The 16,819-nt window shown below is 40.3% G+C and overlaps 2 protein-coding genes across 23 annotated transcripts in view; both read right to left on the bottom strand.

The window, feature by feature from the left end:
* The window catches only part of BAZ2B (bromodomain adjacent to zinc finger domain 2B), a 272,137-nt gene that overhangs the window by 228,462 nt on the left and 26,856 nt on the right, over positions 1 to 16,819 (bottom strand). The gene's annotated exons all lie outside the window — the stretch shown is intronic.
* Positions 8,063 to 8,392, bottom strand: LOC128845123 (histone H4-like). The gene has a single exon (XM_054043406.1). It carries the CDS (start codon positions 8,372 to 8,374, stop codon positions 8,063 to 8,065), a length of 312 nt encoding a protein of 103 aa, XP_053899381.1. The 5' UTR covers positions 8,375 to 8,392.

Raw genomic sequence — 16,819 nt, 5'->3', positions numbered from 1 at the left:
TATTAAAACTGTATCTCCCAGTTCATCTTTTGCTGGCATCTGGAAACCACAAGGGACTTTTTAGTAGGGAGACAAAAGACTAGCCCAGGCTACTGAAGATAATGGGCTCTCCTGAACTGTTAATATAATACAAGAAAGCTACAATATGATATGAAGGGCAACAGAGAATAGTAAACTATGAAGGAGAAATTAGTATGGATGATGAAGAGGAACGTGGGTATGGTAAGATGTTAAGTGCAATTTAGCAGATGTAAATGAATTCAGCTCAGCACGGAACAAAAGATCCTTGCATGATACACTACCGTTACAGCTCTTGGATCACCTTTTTCTTAACAACAGCGAATGCAGGTATACAAATAGAGGACACCAACACCAAAAATCCCACCATCTCTTCTGCCCCTGGAAACAGATTACTAAACAGGAGTTCAACAGCACATTTTAGACTCTCAACTTAAGACTTCAGCAACAAGCATAACATGGGCAGGTGCAGAATTCCACAGGTATGAACAATCTTGAAATTCTACAGAGTATCAGTCTTTAAAATTTAGATTTTGTTTTGGTTGCAAATAAATCATTCATTCTATAAATCAGTGCATTACCGTCTTGTGCATTTATTAATAACGTAGCTCAACAGGGATAAACATCCCACATTCATCTCAGTTAAGTGTTCAGTTCTAAGATTAGTTCCCCTAAAGAATATGAAACACACACACACACACCCCTCTTCACCTCTAAACTCCCAAGTAGATGCTGCATCAGCAAAGCAGAGATGTAGCACTGATAGGCACATTGTACTGGCATGCAGTGTCACCTATCAGTAAGTCCTTAAAGATTCTGCCATACCTTCCAAGAAGGTGTCACTACAGGAAGTGAACAAATGCTAAAATGCCAAGGTCGTTCCCACTAACAGATTTAAAGGAGTTTCTCATTTTTAAATCAGGACCAAAAGTTTCCTGATTACCACCACCACTTCCATTTCCTCTGCTCTTCTGGAATTTCACATCTCAGAGGCCATCAGGTGACAGGTACAAACTTGTTTCCCCACCAAATACTTACTTACCTCAGCTAATAGGTTAATTCATCTCTTGTTGTAAGAACCAAGGATTACTTGGCAACATGAGATAAAAGCTAGACATGGGTAGTCAGTCAGCTTTGGGATTTACAAAACCATTAGCAGCTCAGATCAGGGTTCCACTTCAACTGAATCCCAGAAATTCAAAATTGGGGGGTATGGGGGGGGGGGAGGATAAATTAGATAATTACACACACAATTTCAAAATATCTTTATATGTGAACTGAAATTAGTATAGATTAGTTTGTATTACTTTCCAGTTTAGTAAGAAAAAAACAGAATAATGAAATGTAGGTTCTCTCTGGAACAGGGTTTGAAAAGGAAAGATGGAAGGAGATCATTCAGGAGAGAGAGTTAGAGGGATTATTCTGGTTAATGTAACTACTGTAATCTGGATTTTTTAAAACGCAGGCAATGCTGCTTTTAAGAAAAAGTACTGAAGGGGGGAAGCTGCACTACATGTTATTTAATGTGGTGTAAGCGTAAAAAGCATAACTCTTTTAATTACATACCTACAAAAGTCACTGATGTTCATCAGCAGGTCTTGTGACAAAGCACCAGGAAGAAAGCTTTTTTTTCTTTTTGCATTAACTATGGAGCCACTGACTGATGTAAAAATTATTGTATTTTAATTCGGATTAATCTGGGTTTGAAATGCTTATTGGGCTAGGTTCTCCAGGACAGATACTATTTGAGTAAAACACCTATATCCCACTGCACCCCCGAGCACCTGCTTTATAGGGGGTCCTAACTCAGTAGGTGATCCACTATTTACAGACTGCTAACACACCTCTACCCCAATATAACGTGACCTGATATAACATGAATTCAGATATAACACGATAAAGCAGTGCTCCGGGGGGGCGGGGCTGCGCACTCCGGTGGATCAAAGCAAGTTCGATAGAACGCGGTTTCACCTATAACGCAGTAAGTTTTTTTGGCTCCCGAGGACAACGTTATATGGGGGTAGAGGTGTATTGAAGAGCCCACCAAACAAAAAAAAGAGGGGGGGAGCAAGAGACAGAATAGCAAAAGGAGAAAAAAAAAACCAGCAAGAGACAAGGAAACCGAGGACAGAAACCAAGAAGAAAAACAAAAACAGTATAGCGAAAGGAAGCAAAGGCAAATCAAGGAAAGACATGACGAAGGTTGGGCCAGTTTAGTGGCTGGCTGCTCTGCACAGCAGATAATCTGCAGCCAAAAGTGGGAGTTAGGGCATGTCTTCACTAGCTTTCTAATACTTGCAAGTTACTCATGACACAAATTAGGATAACAATTTCATTCTACTAGCTAAACCTCCAGTAGTATAAACATGTTTTAAGACTTCAGTCCTTTCAACAATCACATTCTGGTACTTTTTTAACATACAAGATTTATAATTAGGGCTGTCAAACAATTGAAAAAAAATGAATCTCGATTAATCGTGCGATTAAAAAATTAATCTCGATTAATCACAACTAGGGGCAGATTCTCCCACCCTTACTTATGATTAGGGCTGTCCAGTGATTAAAAATATTAATCGTGATTAATCACACTGGTAAACAACAATAGAATACCATTTATTTAAATATTTTTGGATGTTTTCTAAATTTTCAAATATATTAATTTCAATTACAACACAGAATACAAAGTGAACAATGCTCACTTTATACTTATTTTTATTACAAATATTTGCACTGTAAAAAACAAAAGAAATAGTATTTTCAATTCACCGAATACAAGTACTGTAGTGCAATCTCTATCATTAAAGTTGAACTTATAAATGTAGAATTATGTACAAAAAAACAACTGCATTCAAAAATAAAACAATGTAAAACTTTAGAGCCTACAAATCCACGCAGTCCTACTTCTTGTTCAGCCAATCATTCAGACAAACAAGTTTGATTACAATTTGCGGGAGATAATGCTGCCTGCTTCTTGTTTACAATGTCAAATGAAAGTGAGAACAGGCGTTCGCATCACACTTTTGTAGCCGGCATTGCTAAAGCAGGGGTAGGCAACCTGTTGCACACGTGCTGAAGACACTCACACTGCCCGGGTCCTGGCCACCGGTCCGGGGGGCTCTGCATTTTAATTTAATTTTAAATGAAGCTTCTTAAACATTTTAAAAACCTTATTTACTTTACATAGAACAATAGTTTGTTATATATTATAGACTTATAGAAAGAGACCTTCTAAAAACGTTAAAATGTATTACTGGCACGCAAAACCTTAAATTGGAGTGAATAAATGAAGACTCGGCACACCACTTCTGAAAGATTGCCAACCCCTGCACTAAAGAATCATATGTCCCTTCATGCTTCAACCACCATTCCAGAGGACATGCGTCCATGTTGATGATGGGTTCTACTCAATAACAATCCAAAGCAGAGTGGACCGATGCATGTTCATTTTCATCATCTGTGTCAGATGCCATCAGCAGAAGGTTGATTTTCTTTTTTGGTGGCTCGGGTTCTGTAGTTTCCACATCTGAGTGTTGCTCTTTTAAGACTTCTGAAAGCATGCTCCACACCTTGTCCCTCTCAGATTTTGGACGGCACTTCAGATTCTTAAACCTTGGGTCAAGTGCTGTAGCTATTTTTAGAAATCTCACATTGGTACCTTTGCGTTTTGTCAAATCTGCTGTGAAAGTGTTCTTAAAACGAACACGTGCTGGGTCATCATCCAAGACTGCTATAATGTGAAATATATGGCAGACTGTGGGTAAAGCAGAGCTGGAGACACATAATTCTCCCCCAAGAAGTTCAGCCACAAATTTAATTAACTTTTTTTTTTTAAATGAGCATCATCAGCATGGAAGCATGTCCTCTGGAATGGTGGCCAAAGCATGAAGGTACATACAAATGTTTAGCCTTATCTGGCATGTAAATACCTTGCAATGTTGGCTACAAAAGTGCCATGCGAACACCTGTTCTCACTTTTCGGGTGACATTGTAAATAAGAAGCAGACAGCGTTCTCTTTTGTAAATGTAAACAAACTTGTTTGTCTTAGCGACTGGCTGAACAAGTAGTAAGATTGAGTGGACTTGTAAGCTCTAAAGTTTTACTTTGTTTTGTTTTTGAGTGCAGTTATGTAACAAAAATATCTACATTTGTAAGTTACATTTCATGATACAGAGAGATTTCACTACAGTACTTGTATGAGGTGAACTGAAAAATACTATTTCTTTTGTTTATAATTTTTACAGTACAAATATTTGTAATAAACTATAATAATATAAAGGGAACACTGTATATTTTGTATTCTGTGTTGTAACAGAAATCAATATATATGAAAATGTAGAAAAGCATCCAAAAATATATAAAACAATAGAATACCAATTGAAATGTCTAACAGTGCGATTAATCGCGATTAATTTTTTTTGAGTTAATCGCGATTGACAGCCCTATTTATAATATATATTTTAAACATTCTTTGAAAAATATATTGTGAACTAAGTGAGGCAAGAATTGTGTGTCTTGCTGTGTGCTTGTACAGTGTTCAGCATAATGGGACCAATAACTTCATTGGCTCTTGTGCACTACTGCGATACAAATAATAAGTAAAGGGAAAACCTCATAATACATGGGAAAAATTTGACCCCAAGTCGTAAAAGTTGTTGTCTGTATAGCTCAAAATTTCTTCCAGAATGAAGTGAAACATTTTCAGTTAAAACACACACATACACAAGTGTCTAATGTGTGGTGTTCGATACTACAAAATATCTACACTGGCAGTTCTGGAATCAACAACCTGAAGAAACATCTAGTGTCGCTGCAAAACATGTCAGTGGTGTAGCGTCATTACCTTTCCAATGAAACAGAAATGCTTTTTAAAATCCAGCTCAACCATCATTCAGTGAAAAAGTTACCAATACTGAAGTGTTGCTACTATTCACTTTGCTGACCATTTCACAAAGCTTGACAAGGAGACATTCTAAGATTCAGCTACCGGAAAAAAATTTCCCTGTGGAAGAACAAAAAGCTGTGTGCATCATCAAAGCTCTGTCAGCACATCTGACACAGTGAAGCCATGAACCTTGCAAGATCAGGACCTTTCACTGTTATGATGGATGAAAGTAATGATGTCAGCAATGAAAAGGTGGTCTACATCATGATTAGATATTTTGATTAGGATTCAAGACTTGTGAAAAATGATCTTTTGGGAAAGCTTGTCTGCAAATGCTGAAAGCTTTTTTGCATCAATGAATTGTTTTCACGGACTTCAACATTCCAGGGACATGATAGAATTTCTATCTGACTCAGCATGTGGGGACTGGCAAGCACAGTCTGTACACAGTAAAAGAAATGTCATTCTCTCTGTGCAGCCTTCCATACATGTCACTTGTGTACACTTGGTAGATAAGAAGCATGCTGTCACAGCCATCTCCAAAACAGTGAAAGATATGTTGATTAACTACTATTGCAATTTCTATACAAAATTAAAGGAAGAATACTATCAATACCAATAGTGGTGCAGTACAGATGACCTAGCTAGCCTCCTACCACCACCATGTTTAATGCAGGATAAGACTTCAACAAGCTTTTACTTTAGGTGTCCCTAAACCACTGACTGCCAGAAGCTGGGACTGAGCAATGGGCTGGATCACTCAATAACTGCCTTGTTCTATTCATTCCCTCTGAAGCATCTGGCATCAGCCACTGACAGACAACAGAATACTGGGCTAGATGGACCACTATGGCCATTCTTAATACACTTCATCCTTATTGTAAAATCTAATCTGGGATCAAAAAGCAAAGCAAAGAGTTCCATGTGTTACTGCTTGAGACTATTTATTGGTCCAATTATTTTTAATTACTTATTTTTTAAGATAGAGGATAAAGGGGATCTAGGGTTACCAGGAGATCATGCACATGTCTGTACGATTTCATCTGATCTAGAAGTTGAACGGTGCATAGAGAATGAGGCAGGGAATTACAGGAAGAGAAACGCTGCTCTTTTGGTGAAGGCAGGTGAGTGCTACCCAGAAAAGCTCTGTTCTATTCCTGGCTCTGCAACAGATTTCTTATATGACACTGAACAAGTCAGTTAAACCAAGCTATTCAGAGTTAGGCTTTGTCTCTTCACTAGCCTACCAGGTTAGTGAATACATGGTAACTAACACAAGGTAAAAGCCACTTCACCTTGAATGGTCCTGTGAAATGTGTGTTAACTACACATGCTAAACAATCTGTTCCACCTTGCATTTAGCTGTGACACTCAAACTATGTCTGCACTACATCATTTACAGCTGCGCAGCTGTAGCACTTCTGGTGAAGATGCCCTAAGCCAACGGGAGAGACCTCTGCTGTTGGCTTAATAACTCCTGCTTCTGTGAGAGACCCTAGCTATGTCAGCAGGAGCTCTCTCAACAACACAGCACTGTCTACAACCGTGCTTAGGTCGCTATAACGTACGTAGCTCAGGGGTGTAGATTATTCATACCCCTGAACGAAACAAGTTATACCGAAGTAATATGTAGTGTAGACATAGCCCAAGTATGTTTCCCAGACCTGAAGAAGAGCTTTGTTTAAGCTCAAAAGCTTGTCTCTCACCAACAGAACTTGGTCCAATAAAGGATATCACCCTGTCTCTCTAATGAAGACAAGGCAGTTTGTAGTTTTCACATGTGTTGGTCAAGATTAATCCTAGATTCCCCACTCCTGTCCAAGCTTACATTACATTACATTGGAACTTTTGTTCCAATCATATCCTTGTTTGGCTAATGGAAGCTAGACCAGGGTGATGGGCATGCTGTAAGAAGTGGACGAGAATTTTTCTTTTTATCCTGTTTGTATTGATTTTCACTTCAAGGGCACTTTTTTTTTTTTTTTTTAATTAAAGGATCTCGTCTTCCTTTCACTGTTTTATGCTAAAAAAACATTTCTAGCCTAGTTAATTTACTTTCCAAAATTACATCAGTATCTTTGTGTCCACGTCAAATAATTTATTTCATTGTCCGGGGCTGGACGAACAAACTTTTTGCATTAACTTTAATTTTGGCCTTTTGTAGTGCAAAGGAAGACAGACAGTACCTTCATGGAGGAGGTTTCTATTAAGATTTAAATTATTTGTAGGGCCTTTGTATAATGAGGATAAAGACAAAAACATGTCCATCCTTTAGGAAATTGCTTGTCAGTCAGGCAGGAAACAAAGCCAAAGGAAAAGCCAATTCAAGCATCAGAAAGAGCCAAAAAGTATCAGAAGAAGCCAAACCATTTGACCTGGCATGCAAAAACTAAGAGAAAAAAATACAAATAGAAATGAAGGCTGGTCAGTTCCCTGTAGACAGATGTTTCCCATTGCCATTTGGGAGGCTTGAATTTTATTTCTGGTCCCAGTCTATGATTCCCACTGTAGGCAAAAGTAATACACACAACACCTAGAGACAAGGAGCCCCCTCATTTACCTAATAATGAACATATTGCTCAGTTAAGGAGCAATATTGATAGTCTCTGACAGGATTCCCATCCTGTCCTCCTTGGAAAGTAGGAGTAGCTATGACAGAGTTTTAGTCTACAGTGTAGGGCTTCATGAACAGTGATATCAATGGGACACCTTCCTCTTTTGAGATTACCACTTTTCATTGCACACAGCTGGATGGATCTCCATTGGCAGCCTATCAGCTCCTAGAAACCCCTGTCATGGACCAGCATCCCATTGTGATAGGCACTGTACAAACACAAAAAATATTCCCTGCCCCAAAGATCTTACCATCTAAGTATAACAAAGAGTCAACAGGAAGACACAGACAGACAAGGGAAGCATAAGGAAACAAATAGTCACTAACCACAGAGCCACCAGGCTGCTCCACAAACTTCCTTTATTTTTTATTAGTGTCTTATCTGTAAGAAATGCTTATTTTACAGGCCAGCATGAAGACCCTATGAACAGTGTGCATAAAGAGGTCTGATCAGCTCATTCAGTCACGCTGGCAGAGAGAAGTAACATTGTGGGCTGATCTACACTACCATTGAAGTTTGGTTTTAAAGGCAAGTCAGAAGAAAGGCTTAGCCCCTGAATCCGTACAGAGTATGACCCTGGCGTTTTAGAGCGTAAACCACATCCATGGCTGTCACAGTCTTCCGCTTCGCAAGTTCAGTGTAAGTAACAGCATCGCGGATCACGTTTTCGAGAAAAACTTTGAACACGCCATGGATCTCTTCATAGATCAACCCACCAATCCACTTGACACCACCAAGACGAGCCAAACGCCAAATAGCCGGTTTGGTAATACCTTGAATGTTATTGCAAAGTACCTTCTGATGGCGCTTAGCGCCCCCCTTTCCGAGTCCTTTGCCGTCTTTGCCCCGACCAGACATGTTGCTACCATCAAGTTGATGCAACTTATGTTGCTCAGGGGCATGAAAACAACACCCCCCTGAGCAAAGTAAGTTATATCAAGACACTCTCCTGCCGACATAGCTTCCGTCTCTTGCGTAGGTGGAGTAATGATGCCAACGGGAGAACGCTTTCCCATCTGCGTAGCGCGTCTTCACCAGACACGCTGCAGCAGCACAGCTGCATCGGTGCAGCTGTGCCAATGTAGCAAGGTAGTGTAGTCTTGCTCTGAGAAGGCCAAGCAGAATAAAGGGAAAATGTGGGCATGCAGGGGTGGAGGGTAGGGGGGAGAACAAGCAGAAAAAGCCAGGTAATAAGAAAGACAGAAAGGCAGTTCTAATTTTTCCTCCCCCCCTCCCCTTTTTTTAAGATAGTTTTTCAATGCGAGGAGATTGGTTTTCTTAGAGTATTTAAAAAAAACAGACAAAAAAGGGTCAGAAAGTAAGAAAATTGAACAAATAAATTAAAAAGAATTAAAAAAATAACTTGGAGTGGCACAAAAACTGCCCATTCTGATCATGAATATTGAGACTGAAAAAGCCCAAGCTTTTCCTCTCTTTACAAAACATTTATCAGCAAGCCATTATCTTTATCTTTATTTTTGAAATCTCTTTAACATCACTGCAACCCCAAACCTAGGTGCTCCAGATATTAGTTGTAGTTTATAAAGTTGCTTATCATTCTATTCTCAAGACAGAGGATTACTGAGATCTAATTAAATTAGGAGTCAAAATGGATCAAGTAAACAAAAAACAAAAAAATTATTCTACCCCATGTTGCCAGAACATCCCTGAACAATTTCTCCCCTTTCTTTTGGGGAAAAATAATAGATTTCAACTAGATTAGCAGCCTTACTAATGAACAGTTATCTATCTCCACAGAGGCACCGCTCTCAGGCCTGTTCCAAAGACAAATTACTTCAGTCCCTAGTCCACTAAAAGTTGTAAATCTAGCTGCACCTCTCAAAAAAAATTGGAGTAATCCCCTGTATCTCAACTAACCACGCCTACAAATTGTCAGGGAGGGCACCTATTTAACCACAGTGATATTGTAAGTGAATTGGTTAATAAATGTAATAAGTGTTAATGCAAATATAATTACGTTTAAATCCGCTTTATGTCTGACCATATTTCTACCCCATCCACATCACCGACAAAGTACAAAAACAAGTTTATTTACTCTCTGTTGGTAAACAAACCATTTAAATGTGCTTGTGAAATTACATCTCTGGTTTCTCAAAAGTTAACCAGTCAAAATGAAAGACAGCAGAAACACACATACTCTTGCTTGGCCTTTCTGTAAAATTGAGTGGTGTTCCAAAGAAGTGTCCCAGACACTGTTTACACAACCACCAGTCACTAAGAGTTTGAGATGTTCTGGGAAAAAATGCCATCACACACTACAGACTGTTGAATGCCTGAAGAGTCCATGTAGACAGTCCTCCTGCCAGGGCTGTTCTATAATGCCAGAACTAAAAAAGTGATTTATACTAGTGGTATTTTACAGAAGTAGATCTGACTGTACTCCTCATAAAATATTGTTTGCTAGTTCAAGGATATGAATTGCATTACGAAGTACATCGTGTATTCTCACAAACAAAGCTAAGAAGCAGAGACTTAAATAACAGGTCCGGGGGAGGGGGGAAAGGATTTTGCAGCCTTTTCAAAAGTTCATGTGCCAGAACTATGAGAACCCAAGAGAACAGGCTTCCAGAATAGCCTTCAGAAAAATGCTGTTATGTTACAGTACAATAGCATACATTTGTCTTTATATAGTTATAAGCCAGGATATCCACTACACATTGGTACACAAATACTACAGTGATGGTCACATCAGAAACACCGAAAATACATTTCAAAGGATGTATATAAGGAAAAGAAAAAGTTATCTCACGAAGATTTATACCACTGGAGATTGTTGAAATTGAAGGGTGTTTCTGCCTTAGAAAACATTTAAGTTCCTTCACCAAAATCTAACTCATTCCAGTCCATCCATCGCTTTCTTCCTGGACACTTTACTCTTTTTTTAAGATGCAAAAGTGAATTGTAGCACTTGCAAAAAGTACTAGAGTGAGAACTTTGCTCTCCATCTACCCAAAGCACAGGCCACAGCAGTGCAAATTCCTCACACAGATCCACCAAAGAGACCTAACCTTAACTTGAGACGGCCACTTCTTGACATCCAGGTCATTAAGTACCCATACCCATTAAATTCCTGATCTTTCCGCTACGAGAGCCACCTCAGCTGCCCCCTGTATACACATTTTGTACTATGAACTGACTTGAGACCACCAACTCTCCTTTGACACAGTGATCCCACTGTACAACCATCAGATGGCAACACCAAACCCTAAACCATGTATCATAGTTTCAATAGTCACTCTCTATAAAGCTATCCCTGGGATTTAAGTACTTTAAAGATTGTAGGGGGTGCATTATACAGAGGGAATTAACTTTTAAACAAGAATGTTGCAGCCTCATATTGGGAGTAGCATTTTAACAAAAGCCTTATATAACAAACTAAAGTATACTTATACTATATATATATGGTAATAGTAAGATGTGTTGGGATGTGAAGATGAAGAGGTAAACAAAATATGCCCCTTGAATTTTTAAACAACTCTTGTAATTCAAATAGGTCACCTTAGTTCTGGTTTACCACTGTTTAGACAGTAGTGTTTCATAAAAAATATTAAGCGAGTTGAACTTCAAATCGTTTAACAGAAGCCATGCCTCATTGATTTACATATCTATTGTAAAAATGATTTAAATATATTTATTCATATTAATCCCAAATAAAGTGCAAAATATAAGGTAACTGTTCTTACAACATGGTTCTTAGATACAGCAGATATAATTTACTTTCAATTAAAACAATACCTTGGATGGATGTAATAATCAGTTGTATTAACCAAACATAGAATCTATTGTGTTTTGAGGGGGGGGGGGTTATTCAGTTAATTTCCTAAGTTATCATCAGAAGAGGCAATGAAGTTTGTAAACTAACACTGACAGGACAAGAAACCAGAGTGGAACTGAAGAAAGAACTTTTGCTACATTTTTAAGACTACCGTAGGTTTTTAAAACTTTCTATATAGAGCAGGGGTGGGCAAACTTTTTGGCCCGAGGGTCACATCGGGGAATAGAAATTGTATGGCGGGCCATGAATGCTCACAAAATTGGGGTTGTGGTGCTGGTGCGGGGCCTGGGGAAAGGCTCAGGGGGTGCAGGCTCCAAGTGGCGCTTTCCTTAAGCAGCTCCCAGAAGCAGTGGCATGTCCCTTCTGTGGCTCCTATGTGGAGGCGCAGCCAGGAGGTTCTGCACGCTGCCCCATCTGCAGGCACCGCACCTGCAACTCCCATTGGAGCGTGCAGGAGCTGGAGCGGGTGGCTTCTGGGAGCTGCATGGTGCGGCCCCGACCCAGCGCCCCAGCCAGAGCGCCGGAGTGGGACCGATCCACCTGGTGTGGCTCGCGGGCCGGCTTGAAATGGCTTGCAGGCCGGAGTTTGCCCACCCCTGATATAGAGGTATTGGAACTTGATAAATTGTAATCTGAAGAGGTAGCTGCTAGAAATTAAATTCTCTAGGTAACACATTTTAGTGCCAAAAAAAAAAAAAAAACTCCTGGGGGAATTCTCAGCCACTGCACGTGTGCAGAATGTATGTCCCCCACAGATTTCTTTGTTTCCCCACAGAAAAATGACTTTCTGAGGGGGAAGCAAAGGGAAGCCACAAGAACGGCCATGCAACGCTTCCCAGCGGTATGTTTAGGGAGCCCAAGTCAGCAGGCAAAGATGTAAATCACCGTGGGGCAGAGGGTGGGACTGGGGAAGACCTGGCGGGTGGCTCCTTCCCTGCACCAGCTAGTCCCGGTTCGGCTGGGGAGGATGAGACTTCCTCTTCCCCTTCACAGCATCTGGGGCCAGATCAGATCCACTCCAGATTTCTCCCCCATCTGCAGGAACCTGTGCAACTACACATACACACACTCGCTTCCTGCGCCCATCATTCCTCAGCTGCAGGGGGAGGGATCCCTGTACAGGGAGCTTCTCCCCCATCCACCCAAACTCCATGCATCCATATCCCCTCATACCTCACCGAGCCTCATCCCCCACACATTCAGAACCGTCCTGATGAGCTCCACTCCCCAGCAACTGGACCATCCTGACAAGCCACCAGCACCCGGATCCCCACCCCATCAAGCCCCAACTAGCTGCACCTGGTTCCCCCTGCATCTGGACCCTCACTGACCCCCACACATCCAGACCCCCTTGCAGAGACAGAGACCTTCCACCCCACACACTCAGACCCCCCTGCTGAGCCCCAATCACCTTCACCTGGACCCCCCTGCAGAGTCCCATTACTGTTGCAGCCAGAACCCCCCCAACAAGCACCTGTGCAGCCAGATCCCCCCTCACCCGGATCCTCCACTGAGCTGCTCACACCCAGATTGCCCCTCACAGAACCCTCTCAACCCACACCCGGATACTCCCACACTAAGCCCCTCCACACTTGGATCCTGTCTTGCTGAGCCTGCCTGCCCAGACCTGCTGCACCTGGCACGGAGGCGCAGGGCCCTGGGATGTTTCTGGGGAGGCCCGGTCCTTGCACTGTGTCAGGGTTGGGTGCAGCTTCACAGTGATCTCCCACCTCTGTGCAGCCAGTGGCCTGTGCTCCCCAATGCCATGCTGGAGCTTCCACATTTATCTGACAAATAAAATTCTGCAAATTTTAAAATATTGTGCTCGGTATTTTTTATTGTTTGGTGCAGAATGCCCTCAGGAGTAAAAAAAAAAAAAAAAATCAACTGGCTTAAAAGTGCATTTTTTTGTTTATTTGTTTGTTTTGAGGCTTAAATTGGTATCACATTACACTACTGGTACAACAGAAGGTTTTAAATGGATCAAAGCACTAATAAACATGACAATTAAAGATACAGGGTAGAAGTCTATGATAGAAGGGTAGAGGTACACTAACCGTTTCCCCAGTAAGAGGAAAATATCCTTTTCGTGGCACAAGACAACTACTGTTTCTGCTGCACTTAGGACACAGTGTCATTTACACTTATGATTGGCTGGAGTCATGGGAAACATCTAATGGTCAAGAGACCAAAGAGGGATACAGAGATGATTCATAAAATGCTTCCATCTCCATTTCAGTTTGACTTGGTTGCATGGAAGCTTTGGCCATTGTGTTCAGTGAAATTCAGAACCAGTATCCTGAAGAACATACAAGCTGAAAGATTTTTTTAAAAATTAAAACAAAAAAATTCACTAACTCTCTTCTCACTTGCACAATTTTGCATCACTGGCTTCAATGGAGTCACTTCTGAAGAGAATACATGGTCTTCTTGCCTTTAGCTGCATTATATCAGGGAACAACACTTTTGCTCTCAAACCGGCAAGAGGATTAGCTTGTCACATGTTGAAGACCTAGTTTCCCTTATGATGTAGGAAGCACTCAAAAAGATTTGTTTGCAAGTTACTAAGACTCTCCGTGTTGGAATTCTCCCACAATAGAGGATAAACTGCAGTAGAGGAAGTCTTTCCACACCTGCAAATTTTCTTAATTCAAAGGTTTATTCTGTCCTTCTCTTCTTGTGATACAATGCATTACAACAGGGTTGCCTGTAGGAACTAACACAAATTAGCTGGATTACAGATTTCTGAACAACTTTCTAAAGTTCTCTATAGTAGTTAAAAGAGTCATCTGTAGGACACTGTATAGCATGGACTTTTGGATAGAACAAGTTTACCAGTGGTAAAATGGTTCTGGATGATTTCCAACATCCAATTTGGAAGCATATTTGATCAAAATAATTTTAGCCTGTGGATGGATCACCCTCTGGTTGTATCGGAGTTTAATTTTCACCTGCTCCAGTGAATAAGGAAGTTAGAAAATCCAGCTCTATACAATATGTAATTTCAAACTCTTTCCAAGTTGTATTTAGTTGGCCAATATCACAGGTAAAAATTGCACATCTGCATGCAAGTGCAAGTCAGTGTCAGTATGATACAGTACGAGAGTCAAAATCTTCATTAAAACAATCTGAGATAAAGCACCCCAAAAACAAACTAGTCTGAACAAAAAGCGTTATGTGCCTCAGACAGATTTCACTTCTCCCCTGTAACACAGATGCCTGTTTATATTTATTTCTAATATAGTGTTGTTTAATTTTGCTAACGGGTGAAGGGTTATGCTACTAACTAATTCAAAACATGAGCTGCACACATAAATTTTTCACATGGTATTGGGAGAACTGACCCTACAATATTATTACCAAACAAAATTATTGGCAATATCATGGCAGCCAGGTAACAGAGTATGAAACGTCTCTGGAAATCGAAGTTAGAAAATAAATAAGGGACTTCAGCTCCTCTAGCCAGCAGACAGAGAATTTGTCAAAAACAATGCTCTCAGATGCCAGCTTAGACATTGTTTTTGTATCCCCTCCTCTTTCCCTAGGAGCTAATTCTTGAAGCACCGATGATGTAAGTCTTGCCCATAAACTATATAGCTATATTGTCTGCCTAGTAAAATGGGAGGAGAAAAAGGGGTAAATTACATAAACAAAAGTATAAAAACAAAGGACTAAAATGAAAGAACTAGTGATAACAATGAAATTTTACCTCACACTACTCACATTTTTAACCTACTGCCTGAGCAAGATGACAAAGGCCCTACCATATGCCTTTGATGATGGTTGTGAGTGAATAGGAATTTGTGTTACAGTGAGCCTGCAGATTTTTTATTAGTGCCTATTTATTAAAATAAACTTCTACTCTGTTTTTTGGGAGGTTATAACGTTCACTTTGTGATGCACTCCTCCCCCCCACCACCTCCCGTGGCTGTCCATGTTCAGGATGCAAGCACAGGCTTGACCAAGTATTTGCTAAGACAAAGGTTGACTGGCGAACCTGTAACTGTCAAAAATGAATTTGCTCTGTGTTTGAGAGAAAAAAAAATTCTTGAGAAAAGAGAGAGCACATTGAAAAACAGATGGGAGGTAATACAGAACTCTCAGGGGGACGGAGAGGGAATCAGGGCCCAAACCTAGAGTTTGCACCTAGCCTGAACCCAGAATCTGTGTGTAGTGTTTCTTACTAAAATCCTTTCCCCTGCATTTCTCAAAACTGGTGACTGAGATAAAGAATGGCATTTTCTAAAGTGCTTGGTGATGAACTAGCTCTTCTCTCAATGAAGTCAAAGGGAGTTTTACCATTGACTTCAAGGGGAATAGATTTAGCTCAATATTAAGCACTTCTGAAAGTTTAACCTTAAATGTCTATTCACACCTGAAGACTTCATGCAGGAAAGCTGTAACCGCAGAAAGATCTGCTAAGGTACGATATACCTAGGGTGACCAGACGTCCCGATATCTAGGCGTTTGTCCTGATAATTGTCCCCAAACATCGGTCGGGACGCAATTTGTCCCGATATTGCTCGGTACTCCGTTTTGTTTGTTTCTTTTTTTGTTACGCCGGCGGCAGTCCGCTTTTTTTTTTTTTTGCTCCACCGGTGATCCCCCCTCCCCCTCCCCCCCACATGTGTCCGGATATTTTCTTCCTCTCATCTGGTCACCCTAGATATACCATTTCTTTTGTAAACAAATGAAGAGGAAGCTACAATCTTCCACACCTCTTGATGAATCAACAACTTAACTTCTATTCAGGGAGAAAAGCAGGCGGGGACTTAACGATTGACACCTACTCCGAAAGGCAGGGGGGAAAAAATTCAGAAGCAAACAGGATCATGGATGTCACATACATCTTTTTCTGAAATCAGCTAACAGAGAAAAGATAGCAATGCTAGAAGCTTCTGTAAGATGAAACCACATCTCTGGAAGCTTTCCCTAATGTGACTGTGGATGTAGTCTGTGAAGGAGAACAGAGAAGCAGGAATTCAAGGAAAGGATGAGCTCATAGGCCAGTAACTAGAAAGGGTTACAGTGTGGAACCCAAGGACTTGGTAGGCATCCCTACAGAGTTTGAAGCCCTTTTAAAAATATTTCTTGTGAGGAGATTAAAATAGTTTTTATTATTTGCCAATTTCATGAATTTTGTAAATTGTATACACACTATTATGAACATCACCTTTACTCAAATATAGTATCTTCAAATTTGTATTCACAGTATTTTACATTTCTACAGTACTTTCCACGAGGTCCGCCAGGACACTTTAGAAACACTAGTGAATTAATCCACAGGACATGCCTATAGAGATATATCTATTAAAATAATATCTATTTTACATAAGTGTGCATACCATGTTTAAACAAAAATTGCACAAATTAATTGTCTTGATACTAACTGCTTAGGGAAAATACTAATTGTATCTTAAATTGATTAAATACAACATGTTGGATAAAACATATTTGATAGATACAAAGTGCTGCTTTAGAACAAGTTGTTACCATTATCTTCCTAA

This window comes from Malaclemys terrapin, chromosome 11 (genome assembly GCF_027887155.1).
Source record: "Malaclemys terrapin pileata isolate rMalTer1 chromosome 11, rMalTer1.hap1, whole genome shotgun sequence".
NCBI lineage: Eukaryota > Metazoa > Chordata > Testudines > Emydidae > Malaclemys > Malaclemys terrapin.
Note: the sequence above shows the minus strand (reverse complement) of the source record. Positions and strands in the feature narration are given on the sequence as shown.

Excerpts from the sequence above, each read along its gene's own strand:
- LOC128845123 (XM_054043406.1), bottom strand. The coding sequence starts at position 8,374 with ATGTCTGGTCGGGGCAAAGACGGCAAAGGACTCGGAAAGGGGGGCGCT.